This window comes from Coregonus clupeaformis, chromosome 21, assembly GCF_020615455.1.
Source record: "Coregonus clupeaformis isolate EN_2021a chromosome 21, ASM2061545v1, whole genome shotgun sequence".
In the NCBI taxonomy this organism is placed as follows: domain Eukaryota; kingdom Metazoa; phylum Chordata; class Actinopteri; order Salmoniformes; family Salmonidae; genus Coregonus; species Coregonus clupeaformis.
In genome coordinates, this window is record NC_059212.1 from 12,791,435 (window position 1) to 12,807,145 (window position 15,711).

General features: G+C 43.9%; 1 protein-coding gene across 1 annotated transcript in view; it reads left to right on the forward strand.

Moving 5' to 3' along the window:
• Positions 1-989: 989 nt before the first annotated feature.
• Positions 990-15,711, forward strand: part of LOC121534938 (neuronal tyrosine-phosphorylated phosphoinositide-3-kinase adapter 2) — a 28,668-nt gene continuing 13,946 nt past the window's right edge. Inside the window, exons 1-2 of the mRNA XM_041841570.2 lie at positions 990-1,760; positions 4,209-4,412. Coding sequence (XP_041697504.1) covers positions 4,234-4,412 — 179 coding nt within the window. The 5' untranslated portion in view covers positions 990-1,760; positions 4,209-4,233. The remainder of the gene's footprint in view (positions 1,761-4,208; positions 4,413-15,711) is intronic.

Below are 15,711 nucleotides of genomic sequence, written 5' to 3' on the forward strand. Positions count from 1 at the left end.
GGGGGAAAGTGAGGGGAGGGGGAGGGGGCGAGGGGAATGGAGGGTAGGGTTGATGAAAACAACAGATCGTTGCTACCCTAATCCTTTTGTGTATACAGTGTTAATCCAGCCGTAAAAGCCCCCTGCAGCCGCGCCTTGTACCCGAGCGCTCCCATCACACAAACAACTAGACTATGTCTTTATGGAAAGCAATGTCTGGACAGTCATACTGTAAACACAGCACTAGCAGCAGTAGCATCTCATAACAAACACACAGCAACACAACCTCAAACTCTAACTGTGCCTGTTGTGTGTCCATTCGTCTGAGTTGCCCCAGGGATGTTACAGCCTTAACATAGATTTCTTCTTTGCGTGTTTGTGCAGAGTGTGTTTTAATTAATATGGGTGTGTTTTGGAAATGGGTTTTTAATTTTTGGGTACTTTCTGACATTTTCTCTATGTGCATTTGTTGTTTTTGTTCCATTTGTGCATACAGAGTTGTTGGTTTGTTTGGTATAGATGTGTGAATGCATACATGTGAATGTAGTCAGTGTATTCATTATGTGCTGTGTTTTTGTGTGTATCCCGGGCTTGTTTACAAGCTGAGAGAGAGAGGGGAGGGGGGAGGAATAGAGGGAGGGAGTGGTAGTGTGGTTGCCAGGGCAGGGGGTGGCTGTGTCTAAAGAGGACACACCCTGGCAGCAGCGGAGGCACCAATGCCCCTCCCACCCCCAACCCCCCTCTTCTCCAACCCACCATGCCAGGCAGCTGATTAGAGAGCTCTCCATGGTGCTGAAAAGAGAAAAACACATTCAGTGCAGCACGGCCATGAGAGAGAGAGAGAGAGAGAGAGAGAGAGAGAGAGAGAGAGAGAGAGAGAGAGAGAGAGAGAGAGAGAGAGAGAGAGAGAGAGAGAGAGAGAGAGAGAGAGAGAGAGAGAGAGAGAGAGAGAGAGAGAGAGAGAGAGAGAGAGAGAGAGAGAGCAGAGAGAGAGAGAAACAGAGAGAGAGAGACAGAGAGAGAAACAGAGAGAGAGAAACAGAGAGAGAGAGAGGGGAAGGTTGAGTAGGCGTGTTCTTTGTGTTGTGATCTGCGCTTCTGAAGCCTGGACTCATCTGCTGTGGCTCAGGCTAGCAGAGAAGAGCTCTGTGTGGATGAGAGCGGCAGTGGAGGGATGCTCCGACTGAACACTCCCTGACACACACACACACCACTCTCCTTTTCAACTACGGACACAAACTGACACACACACCTGGACAGCTGAGAGTTCATCGGATCAGACAGAAGAAGCCACGAAGAACGCCTCCGGAGTGTGTGTTCATTCTGCAGAAAGTGGCTGCAAGTCAAGAGGAGTGTACGCGAGGCTTGTTTGTGTTTGTCAGTGAGGATGTGTGTGTGATGCTGGTAGGGTCTGTGCCAGTGCTGCTGCCTCTTCCCGTGCTCTGTAGCATGTGCAGATGAGTGTGAAGCTGGCCCCTGGGTTGGAGTCTAGCATCGTTTGGACAGAGGGTTTGGATCTCTCCGGCTACCCAGGGGAGGGAGCACTGGCTTGGGCATCCACCGGCCTTGCTGCCCCCTGGCACCGCCCTGGCCCTGGAGGACTCCTCTGAGCAAGCCTTACTGTCGGGAGCGTACAATGGCTACTGGACTTCCCTGTGGATTTAAGTGGAATTCTGCACAGGTGCTCCAGTATCTGTCCGAGTTGTTCAGCGGCTCGCACTGGACTCACCTGGAGAACACTTCTTTGGCCCTCCTCAAGGCAGCAGGGACACAGCTCCACTGTAAGTATCACCACACACACACACACGTGAACGCATGCACACAATCACACACACACACACACACACACACACACCTTCCCCTAACAGTGCCATTGAGTTCATAGGGTACACCTTTGTTACCTGATCCTCTGTATGATGAGTGATGGTTTTCACTGAGCTGGCTGTGCAATTTTTGACACCGCTCGAGAATATCCCCATACCACCTGTGACACCGTTGCCTAGATACAGACATAGTGTGCCACTTTCAATTCCGTTTTGAGAAAAGGGCGCCTCGGACAACCAATTGTTGCAGTCAATGTCACCTAAGGAGAGGAGAGGATGGAGAGGACAAGAAAAAGTGAGGTATAGTGAAGGAAAGAGAGGATCTAGGTTCGGAGCTGCAAAACAATGTTTTAAGAGAAAAGATTGAGTAAAAAATTGCACGCACGGGAGAGAGAGCTTCTCCAATAGATATAGCTGATTTAAAAGAGAGAAAAGACATGAGAAGGAGAAAGAGGTGAAAGAAAATGAAAAGATGAACTGTGCCAGACCATAGGATGAAAAACGGGACTGCAAGGTTTTACTGAAAAACAGTGTGATAAACAAGCTGATTCCAGCGCTGCACAGCGCTGCAGGCTTACAGGGATGACAGAAGCGGGCTTAATTCAGCTCCAGCAGTGTTTGAATCCTGCGTTGCCCCCCTTCCCCGTCACTGACAGAATTTTCCCTCTGCACTTAACACATCCACTTAACATATCACTTAACACTCACTCAACACTTCAACACTGAGATTTCACGATGGGCTTCAACGGTGCTTCACCACTCAGCAGCTTCATGAAACCACTGTGCTTAGAAACTGTGGTACATGGACCAACATTCAACCAGTCGATGCATTGTAGATGTACCTGTGTATCAATGATAAACTTCAACTATGAGGTACAATTCTGCAGCATTAACCGTAGCACTTCAGCTACGAGCTGAAATACAGTACTGTACATTAGGTCTGTCTCTCGTCTCTCTGTGACACTGATTCAAAACTGGGCCCTTTAAAAATGAGTAGTCTCTGGAGCAAACCGGATAGAACTGCCCCACATGCAGTTAAACTCACTAACCCCAACGTAGAGGTTATTCATGGATAGACAGAACAGACAGACAGTAGAGGTATAGTGTGCTAGACAATTTTCTGGTCTTTCTAAGTTAGCCATGCAATCCATCTGGCTGCCCTCCAACCTCTCTGACTCACACACACACACACACACACACACACACACACACACACACAGTCTAACATGCACACACAGACAGACACACAGTCTCTCTCTCACACACACACACACACACACACACACACACACACACACACACACACACACACACACACACACACACACAGTCTAACATGCACACACAGACAGACACACGGTCTCTCTCTCACACACACACACACACACACAGACACGTGCTCATACACGGTCACACACACAAACACACTGTCCCCCAGGCCCCCTCCCCCCGCTCCATACACACACACACACACAGTCCACTCAGTCTCTTAGGCAGATCTGAAAACATTGACCTACATAAGAGCATGCACTGTCTTCTCTTCCGCTACAGACTTCTGCAGGATACACTGTGCTATTGCACACACACATACCGGTACACACACATTCCCTCTCAAACAGCATCTATGCACAGTGTACACTCTGCATCTACACACACACATTGAATCACACACCACATCATTAGATGCTCAACGGTGTGTTTGGATGTGGCTGTAAACAGTGCTGTATTCACCCTCCATTCTCCTCATTTGAGAGCATTAAAGAAAGCAAAGGGATAACAGTCGAACTGACGTCAGGGAAGTCTTTTTTTCAATGGAGCATCCTCCTTCATGCAGCTCGCCTGTGAATCACAACTGTTTGTGGAGGAATCTTATAAAGAATAATCTTGTAGAGAATCAGACAAAAGCACAAACCAGATTATTTGATCAGGAATCGCAGCAGTTCTATGTGGAAATCCAGCACAAACCACAGGACTGCGCATAAATGCAATCAGTACCATAATGCCTGAAATGCTGTATGCATAGTACATTATGTTGAAGGACTTCTCAGTACTGTATGTTGCTTCATCCTAGTCCCCTAAGTATAAGGCTACTGTGTCATTCTCTTTTGTGTTATTTGTTTTCCTTCTTTCATCCTTCTTTCATCTTGATCCATTGAAGTCATTTATCAGAGCGACTAGATAGTGTGGCCCCTTCAGAGCTGTGTGTTTGTACTGTGCGTTCCCCATGTGGGGGGGGGGTAATGATGAAACTTGTGGTCGCAGTCATGACGCAACTATTACCACAAATACTAACAACCCTTTATAAGCAAAAAAAAAAACACCCAGACACAACCACCAGCCACCGTGAACGTCACTGTGCCACTATGCCATATTTGTCATTAACGCTACCCTATGTTCCTCTCGCAGAAGGCTGCCGGATCGCTTGTGAAGAATGATGAGCTCCAAAGAGGAAGAAACTCTGAGATTTTTCCAGTATGTTGAAGATAGCGGACTAAGAGCCTACAGCGGGCTGGTCTCTCAGAACCTGGACCACGCCATGAATGAGAGGAACAGGATTTACCTACAGGAGAAAAACGACAAGAAGAGAAAACAGGAAGAAGCCATAAAGAGGTAGGAGGCTTAAAATGCGTTCATACACCTACAGGATACTCTGGGCCGCAGACCTTTGATAAATAATACATACATACATGTCATGCTTGTCTATAGATGTGAGATGTTGCATCATACTCGTGTGAGGACTTAACATTACATGTAACAAAGCATCAAAGACAGTCATGCATCTTATAATACACCCCAAAACAAACACACACACAAACACTGCATGCTTGTCCAGTTATATATAGATCCACTTATACATTACATGCTTGTAAAGTCACAGGCTTAAGTTGTTGCTCTGTGCTGCTGATGCCACGGACCTCTTACAATCACAGCTAACCTAAGCCTCCAAGACAGACAATGAAACTGGCCCAAACAAGCCCTTAGGGCACCCAGTCCAATCTTTCAAGGAGGCCTTCGGAGTTCCGCTCCCTTAAGCTGGGTGTACACTACGTGATTTTGGCCCCGATTTCGCTGTCCCAGACAAGTTTTTGCGATCGGAGACAAAATCCCATGTCGTTGCCTACTCGGGGAGCGCGGCCATCACCGACGCTCTTTTAAAGTGAACGGGTCAGAGATGGAATCTGAGGGCTACCGAGCCCGTCTTTGAGCAGTCCCAGACGTCCCGATATTTGGAAACGTTTGAATTTATCGGCACAAAATCTGCAATGCTCTTGTACTGTGAGATATGCAACGACAAGATTTGAGAACAGTGATCTTCAATAGCCAATGAGAGCTCTCCAGAGAAGGAGCCAGTAAGATGATGATGTTGTATCGCATCACACAGAATGTGTACTCTCGAGCAGGAGCGATGACTCTGACAAGCTCTTTACACGCAATGTTATTATATTCAAAATGGATTGGCTAGATATTTCAACTCTGTATCGCAAGCATGAATGTCTGACTGAAAACGTTTATGAGGCTGCTTTGAGCCACAGCTCGTTCTAGCTATCTAATCACATCACATCCTTGTTTTAGCGAGACAGTGTAGTATTTTTATGGTGTGTGACCCCCGTCTGTGCACACCACTACGTTGGCAAGACAGAAACACAACAGGAAAGACTGTCATTTAATATGAGAGGCTCAGCGATGTTAGGATTTTAAAAGTCGTGTAGTGTTCCGCCCGGCATTATGGTGCGTCATTCTGATTTGGATCAAAGGCTTGTACTGCATTGGTCAAACTGTTGAGTTTCCATACACAACAGAGAAGAAAGGGGGCATGTACTCTATGTGGTTCTTGAGTGTGTGTGCATGGGTTGTGTGTGTGGGTCTTGAGTGTGTAACATGTCCTCAGTCCCTTCTGTTAAGAGCTCACAGTGTGTGTGTGTCCCGTAAGCTATTACCATAGCTTGGGGTTCCAGTGGGTCAGTGCGGGCCTCTCTACGGAGTAGAGTTAATTTGTCATTTACTGACTTATTTGGGACTTGTCCTTGGCTAGAGGTCGTCCCTGCCTGTTCCACTTGATGGAGAGTAGTTTTAAGGTAGCCTGGTCTCAGATCTGTTTGTGCCGTATAGCCAACCCTTATGGCCGTTGTTTGGCATGGCAACGGCAATAGGACTTGGCAAGACAGCAGAAACAGATGACAACAACCATAGGAGCACAAACAGATCTGGGACCAGGCTAGATTTAGGGGGATTGTGCTCATAAAATTGATGGATGAGCCCACATTCACTATTGGACATGAGTGTTTGGTTTAAGGTTGTTTTTAATGTAGGGCCAATCAACAGAACTATAGGCTATATTTGTTAGCTGGCTAATGATAGAAGAGTGGGCCAAAACTCAAAACCAGTCATACATAATGTGCATAATATTATTTTCTAACTGAGAGTTTGTAATTTCAGTGGTCTGATACAGTGGTTACAAAAAGTTTTGTCTGATTCTGTACAAAGCATTGGAATTCGCATTGGAATAGTCAGTAGTGTCTTGCAAATGTTTGCGTCCTCTTTCACCCTCTGTCCCGGTGAAAGTGAGGCAGAGGAGACTGGTTGTCCTGACTTGGGGATGTGTAGCGGCACCACGTGGCGAACAGGAAGTGGGCGCACAACGTGGGCAGCACGTGGAGACGGCGTGCTTTGGTTGTGTGTGAACAAGTAGGTGCTGTGGAGCAAATGTGTGGTTCACCCATAAAGGATGATAGCAGATGGATAGAGAGTTGCAGGCGTCTGGTTGTGTGCGCTTTCTAATGCTACATGCTAACAGTGGTAGCAGAGTTCCTCGACAGATTCTCTTTCTACATGGTGGCAAAGTCTCTGCAACATCTTCTAGGTCCAGGAAATATGTTCCAAAGCTGAACAGTCATCACTCTTTAAGCCTTGAATGGCATTGATTGCTTTCACCTGTTAAGCTCTGCAAATGTTGTCGAGAGTGTCGAGTATGTGCAGTGCCTTAAAGCTTTGGCCATTTAGTGTCTTCTTCTGATAGTAAATCTGACTTCAACTACAGTTGACTCCTAATATTATAGTGGGTGTCAGCAGTGTATACATTTCCATTCGTTAACTGTACTAGTTCTCTGCACTTGCAATGTTTACACGCACAACACTGTTTATATTAGTAGCATTTATGAGCAAGGTCTATTTGAGCAACCAATAGTGCATGTTTTAAAGCACAAAATCCTAGGTCCTTCAGTCCTATGATGAAACGTTCTATGGAGTGCAGAACAAACTCATAGAACCTTTCACTCAAAAACATTGCAGCAAAAGTTACCTAGCACACCCGACAGCGAGTCTGAAGTCATCCTAACTTTGTACCCATTCCAAGGGAGGTGCTGCCTTGAGGAAAGTGGTATCTAGTGTCCTGATATCTCTCTATCCGTCTCTCAGCTGTTGTCAATGTAAAATATTAATACACAGAAGCTAGAGGAAGAGTATAAAAAATAGCTGGATTTTTGATGAGGCCTATAAGTAGGTCAATGAGATGACCCATTTTTACAGTAACTGATGGAGGGAGAGAGAGGCAAAAAGAGAGAGATTGGTAAGGAGAGAGGGAGAAATAGATATATACGAGAGAGAATGGGAGAGAGAGAACGAGGGAGAATGGGAGAGAGAGAGAGGAGAGGGAGGGGGAGAGAAAATAAACCTGTTAGAAAGAGATTAAGTGTGAAGAGCTCGCTAGCAGGAGATGTGTTCTGCCTGGTGACAGCTGGAACAGCCGCAGGCCAATCAGATCACCACGTTGGTTTGAGTGAGGAGGGTCTTCCTGCCTACACTGCTATCCCACTTGTGTTTCCATTGTATCTGAAGGAGTAGTTATTCACACACACAGGGATATACACACAACTGTTGTCGGGCAGTTCTGGTTCTGTGTCTACACTTGAGTCTCTGTGACTTGGAACGTGCAATATGTCACCAACAAACAAAATAATTGGGTTTATGTGTGAGGTTAACTGTAAGGGAAAAGTCTGTCCATGACACTCAGTGTGTGTTGTCACTCGCACACACGCACGCACGTGCGCATGCACGCACACACACTCTCACACACATGTATATGCACAGCAAACCTCACACACAAACTTAGTTCTGTTATTTTTTGGTGTGTTATTGTGCATTCAATGTCACATAGACTCAAGTAGCATACTGACACAGAGCCAGAACTGCCCGACGACAACCCTTCATCCAACTGTTCCATGTGCACCTGTGGTCTAAGTTCCAGCCAATCACTGGGCAAAGATCCTATAAATAACACACATACACTCCACCAGTTACACACCTGGTGCACACAGTTCTGTATGTGTTTATGTTTATGAGTGCTTTCCTGCAGACACCTGTGTGTGAGCGAGCAGAGCTGAATTATTATTACGTATGATTATGATTACATTATTATTGTCATTTCTGCAGAGTATACAAATTAAGTACCACCATGTTATAGTGAAGCCATATTTCCACATTTCATGGATAAAGTTGTTCTAATTCTAATGAAACGACAAATGATTATGAAATAGGCTAATGTTATGACATTATTATTATAATTTCTGCAGGGTTTATGAGTTAAGAGCAAAAGCTACAACTCGTTACTTGATTTACTACACTGAAAACAATGAAGGTTCTTAAAGGGTTCTTCCTCAGCTGTTAAGGTTCCTTGGAGAACTCTTGGCCGATAAAGAACCTTTGAGTTAAGTGGAGGGTTCTTAACGTGACATCTACGGTTCTTCGGAATTCTAAAAGGTTCTTGAAATAATAATATGCCATTTAGCAGACGCTTTTTTCCAAAGCCACTTACAGTCATGCGTGCATACATTTTTTTGTGTATGGGTGGTCCCGGGAATCGAACCCACTACCCTGGCGTTACAAGCGCCGTGCTCTACCAGCTGAGCTACAGAGCCTGCAGATGTGTCCCTTTTATAGCATACAGCAATTAACACTCAGTTGTGTAAAATAACCCCAGTGTTGGTGATGATAATCAAAGTTGAACCAAAACCATGCCATCGTTATCGTATTTCCCAGCATGCTCTACTGCAGGTAGATTTTTTGAATTGTTTGTTTCAATATCTATGTTTTTGCATGTACATGATTGATTAATTAATCTTATTCTACTCAAATATAAATAACGTACATTTTTCTAAACTAATTCAATCTGTTACTTGTTCCACTTTAGATTGGCTCATATCTTAGTCTTCCTAACCCTGGCAGTCATTCTGTAAGCAAATGTTGGCTATCCCCGCTCTTGCTGGATTCCAGTTGGAATTACACGCATAATGTGACTTTCAGGCCTGATGTGGCCTGTAAACCATGAGTTTCAGGCCACTGTATTAGGGTAAAACTAGGCCCTCAAAATAAGGCCTAATGAAATATGTATTATACTGTCCTAAATAATTATTATTTTATGATAACACAATCACTTAGGATTTTACTTGGTGAAGACCACAGGACTGAACATTTATGAACGCAACAACCATGTCACTAGTAAACACAGTCATGGGTGGTCTAAAATAAACTTGAAAGGCACCCTAGGAAATATGCAAATAAGGCTCAACAACAAGGTGTTGAGTGTATGTGGTTCTTCAAAGAACCATCCCATTTAAGGTTCTTCAGAGAGCCTAAAATGGTTCCCCTATGGCATCGCTCTGAATAACCGTGTTCGGTTTCAACTTGAACCTTGATTTTTAACAGTAAACATAGGGAAAACAATAACTCCTGCCATTCAGATACCATGGTTAGTGTGTTTTATGACAGAAAAAGAAGAATAGAAAAGTACCAAAGAGAGTGTTTGAAATGGGCACTGTCTTCTAGGCTACATAACATCAACAGTGCCAAGCTCCTCTGGGCACAAGGCACGACCAGGAATACACACTGAGAGCGGTGTGATTTTCCCTCCCTGGTCTTGAAAATGCCAGCTCAACGCTACCTCCATCATGGGCGTGACTGGCACGGTCTACTGCAGTGATTCATAACCTGAGGTCCTGGAACCCTCAGGTGGTGTGGGATAGGTTTGATAGCTGGAGGAGGGTAGGTGTCATATAGCTGTACACAAGGGAGGTCTACAGGTTAAAGGAAAGATTCACCCTATTTGAATGCTACATCTGTGAGCGATGTTCTATTGATTCCTGGGGTCATTTCATGTTTTCATGTGTATCTGAGCTATTGTCGTTCAAGCACGCAGAAATTCGGCCGGTATGACATAGCATTGTGATAAAGCCGCTCTCACTACACTGGAAGTTAATAGGAATATGACTTTTAGATCGCAAAAACGTCTATCATATATGTCAGATTTCAATACTGGCTGATATCTCAACGCGGGAGCCATTGATAATATTTTTGCAATATTCCTACCTCGAGAAAATTGTAATTTAACAGAGGGTCCACCACATATCTCCTATTTGTCTGCCTCTTCAGTCCAGGGTGCATTGAATGATGCTATTGCATGGCCGTTGTGAATGTCAGACTCCACTCTGCGAGGCACATCGTTCTGTAAGTTGAACATGGTGAGATTGTATCTCATCCTAAATTGATAGTGCAGTTTGTTTAGGCGATTTTACAGCTAACTAGCTTCTTTACATGCTGATATTGACTTTGGTATTATTGTGTGTAACTACGTTTGGTAGCTAGCTACCTAGCTTGCTAGCCAGCCATCCCATAAAGAGAGCATTGCATTGTGCGTTTTGTAGTCGACTTGAACTGCAACAGATTTCCACAACGATTTTCACATGTTGCTACCAATCTTATTATAACAATAAAATGAAACATTTGTGTTATTTAACACTGTAAATTATAGGAATTAGTGGTTTTGGGTGGATTTTTCCTTCAAGAACTACAGATGGGAGTTTGGGACATGGGACCTGTAGTTTCTCATGTGTGCGTTTGTTGTGCTGAACTGGCCAGCTGCAGGCTTTGTGTCTGGTTTCCGTGGGTACCCTGTTGCTAGGCAATGTTAAGCCCCTGACCAATGAACCCAACCCTCCAAGCTCCTGCTGCTCAGCAGCTGGCTTGGAGTCAGTGGGAGTCAGCAAAGTCACACATGCACACACAAACACGCAAACATCCACCCACCCCCGCACACCCATGCATTCAAGCATTTGTACGCACACAATGTCACAATAATCTTCCAACTTTGTATTTTGACTGACACATTGATTTAATGTATGGATAAACTCTTGGACTTAATTTCCATTATGTGGGCTAAACCATCAAAAGATACCAAAACACAGAAAAGCCATTGGGTTGGTTTTCCTATAACTAACTGATTTAGTGCAGATGATTGATTCCCCTCCATGATAGTAACTAGACAAAAACTGTTTAGAGTACTAACATATCAACATCACTGATTCTGTCCTATTGGTCTTGATAGGACATCCATTCTATGTTGTCCAAAACAACAGTTTTCTAACCTTTTCAAAGAGGCACTCTGCAACTGGAGTACTGTCCCCATCAGGGTTGAACTACATGGGGTTCAACTATCATCCACTGACATTGTGAAAACTCTGCATCGGTGCAATGAGGAGTTTGATTTGTACTTGAGCGCCAACAGAGAAAGATGTAGGGAGGAAGTGCATATTCAACACAGTGGATGATGCACAGTAGTTTGAATGGCCACTATGTGAGTGGGTGTGTGCATATGCCAAAAGTTCCGTAGTTGTGTGGCTGGAGAGATAATATTTGTTAGGCTATTTGTTTTTGTAGGGTTCAATTGATTTACAGGTATGTAAATCAATTGAATGTATGTTTGCCCAAAAAAAAGTAGAAGGGTTGACCTTATACCACAATCAACACATTTTCGTATCTGACGATATCTGATGATATACAGTGCATTCGGAAAGTATTCAGACCCATTCCCTTTTTCCACATTTTGTTATGTTACAGCCTTATTCTACAATTGATTACATTAATTGTTTTCCTCATCAAGCTACACACAATACTCCATTATGACAAAGTGGAAACAGGTTTGTAGAAATTGTTGCAAATTTCTAAAAAATAAAAAACAGAAATACCTTATTTCCATAACTATTCATACCCTTTGCTATAAGACTCGAAATTGAGCTCAGGTGCATCCTGTTTACATTGATAATCCTTGAGATGTTTCTACAACTTGATTGGAGTCTAGCTGTGGTAAATTCAATTGATTGGACATGATTTGGAAAGGCACACACGTGTCTATATAAGGTCCCACAGTTGGGGGGAGGCACAGATCTTGGGAAGGGTACGAAATCATTTCTGCAGCATTGAAGGTCCCCAAGAACACAGTGGCCTCCATCATTCTTAAATGAAAGAAGTTTGGAACCACCAAGACTCTTCCTAGAGCTGGCTGCGCAATTGGGGGAGAAGGGCCTTGGTCAGAGAGGTGACCAAGAACCTGATGGTCACTCTGACAGAGCTCCAGAGTTCCTCTGTGGAGATGGGAGAACCTTCCAGAAGGACAACCATCTCTGTAGCACTGCACCAATCAGGCCTTTATGGTAGAGTGGCCAGACGGAAGACACTCCTCAGTAAAAGGCACATGACAGGCCACTTGGAGTTTGCCAAAAGACACCTAAAGACTCTCAGACCATGAGAAACAAGATTCTCTGGTCTGATGAAACCAAGATTGAACTCTTTGGCCTGAATGCCAAGCATCACGTCTGGAGGAACCCTGCCACCATCCCTATGGTGAAGCATGGTGGTGGCAGCATCATGCTGTGGGGATATTTTTCAGCGGCATGGACTGGGAGAATAGTCAGGATCGAGGGAAAGATGAGTGGAGCAAAGTACAGAGAGATCCTTGATGAAATCCTGCTCCAGAGCTCTCAGGACCTCAGACTGGGGCGAAGGTTCACCTTCCAACAGGACAACGACCCTAAGCACACAGCCAAGACAAAACAGGAGTGACTTCGGGACAAGTCTCTGAATGTCCTTGAGTGGCCCAGCCAGAGCCCGATCGAACATCTCTGGAGAGACCTGAAAATAGCTGTGCAGCGACGCTCCCCATCCAAACTGACAGAGCTTGAGAGGATCTGCAGAGAAGAATGGGAGAAACTCCCCAAATACAGGCATGTCATGCTCAAGAAGACTCATGGCTGTAATTGCTGCCAAAGGTGCTTCAACAAAGTACTGAGTAAAGGGTCTGAATACTTATGTAAATGTGATATTTCAACATTTGCAAACATTTCTAAAAACTGTTTTTGCTTTGCCATTCTGGGGTATTGTGTGTAAATTGATGAGGGGAAAAAACAATTTCATCCATTTCAGAATAAGGCTGTAACGTAACAAAATGTGGAAAAAGTCTTTTTTTTGTCCACCACATCTCCAAACTGCATTTAAACTTTAGCCGTGACATCTTCTGTTTGCTGGTTACCTTTTAAATAAAAATAAATAAAAACAGTACTTGAAATGAAGCTAAAGTCACCACCATCTGGCAGTAAGAGAGTCAGAAATCAACTCTATAGTCCTGTGACTGTTAAAAGCCCCATCCTGCCACATGAACCACTCCATTCAGGCCAATCATCCGTGTTTTTAAAGAGTGATCGATGGTGGCTGGAGTGGGGGACTTCCATCGTGTCATTGTGTCTCTGAGGCTGGGAGCGCTGAGCTAACCGTGCCCAGGGTTAAACACAAATCAATGGCTACCCACAGAGAGATTCTCTCGGCTGAGTGGCACTAACGTGGCTCTCATTGTTGGTGCTTGCATCATTTGAGCCATCACAAAGAGACTAGTGCAAGCGGAAGCACACACACGTGCACAAACAAACATCAAAGTAGACCTCTGTGTGCTATTTTTGGTTCAAGTTCTTGTGAAAGGGCAGACTTCCAGAGGTGAGGGAAGGACTGATGTATCAGTGAGGTTTTAAGTTTTCTCATGCTCTTTATAGATGGATATTTGTCACAGTAACTTACTACAACTGTTTGAATGAAAGATTGATCGATTTATTGTTTATCATTTCTGGATCAATCATTTTGGATTTGAAAGCAATACATTTCAGCTTTATAGTGTTCAGTGCGGTTACATTTGTTTGTTTTTTAATATGCCATTTAGCAGACACTTTTATCCAAAGCGACTTACAGTCATGTGTGCATACATTTTTACGTATGGGTGGTCCCGGGGATCGAACCCACTACCCTGGCGTTACAAGCGCCATGCTCTACCAATTGAGCTACAGTTTTTCCATCCATAATAAATTGTTTCTACAGTTGAAGTCGGAAGTTTACATACACCTTAGCCAAATACACTTAAACTCAGTTTTCCACAATTCCTGACATTTAATCCTAGTAAAAATGTCCTGTCTTAGGTCAGTTAGGATCACCACTTTATTTTAAGAATGTGAAATATCAGAATAATAGTAGAGAGAATTATTTATTTCAGCTTTTATTTATTTCATCACATTCCCAGTCAGAAGTTTACATACACTCAATTAGTATTTGGTAGCATTGCCTTTAAAATGTTTAACTTGGGTCAAATGTTTTGGGTAGCCTTCCACAAGCTTCCCACAATAAGTTGGGTGAATTTTGGCCCATTCCTCCTGACAGAGCTGGTGTAACTGAATCAGGTTAGTAGGCCTCCTTGCTCGCACACGCTTTTTCAGTTCTGCCCACACATTTTCTATAGGATTGAGGTCAGGGCTTTGTGATGGCCACTCCAATACCTTGACTTTGCTGTCCTTAAGCCATTTTGCCCCAACTTTGGAAGTATGCTTGTGGTCATTGTCCATTTGGAAGACCCATTTGCGACCAAGCTTTAACTTCCTGACTGATGTCTTGATTTGTTGCTTCAATATATCCACATAATTTTCCTTCCTCATGATGCCATCTATTTTGTGAAGTGCACCAGTCCCTCCTGCAGCAAAGCACCCCCACAGCATGATGCTGCCACCCCCGTGCTTCACAGTTGGGATGGTGTATTTCGGCTTGCAAGCGACCCCTTTTTTCCTCCAAACATAATGATGGTCATTATGGCCAAACAGTTATATTTTTGTTTCATCAGACCAGAGGACATTTCTCCAAAAAGTACGATCTTTGTCCACATGTGCAGTTGCAAACCGTAGTCTGGCTTTTATATGGCGGTTTTGGAGCAGTGGCTTCTTCCTTGCTGAGCGGCCTTTCAGGTTATGTCGATATAGAACTATTTTTACTGTGGATATAGATACTTTTGTACCTGTTTCCTCCAGCATCTTCACAAGGTCCTTTGCTGTTGTCCTGGGATTGATTTGCACTTTTCGCACCAAAGTATGTTAATCTCTAGGAGACAGAACGCGTCTCTTTCCTGAGCGGTATGACGGCTGTGTGGTCCCATGGTGTTTATACTTGCGTACTATTGCTTGTACAGATGAACGTGGTACCTTCAGGCGTTCGGAAATTGCTCCCAGGGATGAACCAGACTTGTGGAGGTCTACAATTTTCTTTCTGAGGTCTTGGCTGATTTTGTTTAGATTTTCCCATGATGTCAAGCAAAGAGGCACTGAGTTTGAAGGTAGGCCTAGAAATACATCCACAGGTACACCTCCAATTGACTCAAATTATGTCAATTAGCCTATCCGAAGCTTCTAAAGCGTGACATCATTTTCTGGAATTTTCCAAGCTGTTTAAAGGCACAGTCAACTTAGTGCATGTAAACTTCTGACCCACTGGAATTGTGATACAGTGAATTATAAGTGAAATAATATGTCTGTAAATTGTTGGAAAAATTACTTGTGTCATGCACAAAGTAGATGTCCTAACCGACTTGCCAAAACTATAGTTTGTTAACAAGAAATTTGTGGAGTGTTTGAAAAGCGAGTTTTAATGACTCCAACCTAAGTGTATGTAAACTGCCGACTTCAACTGTATATCAAATGTAAAGATAGTTCTGCATACCGTCATGCGTTATGACACGAGCACCTATACTATCAGATTCCAGATCAGTCGTCATGTATCG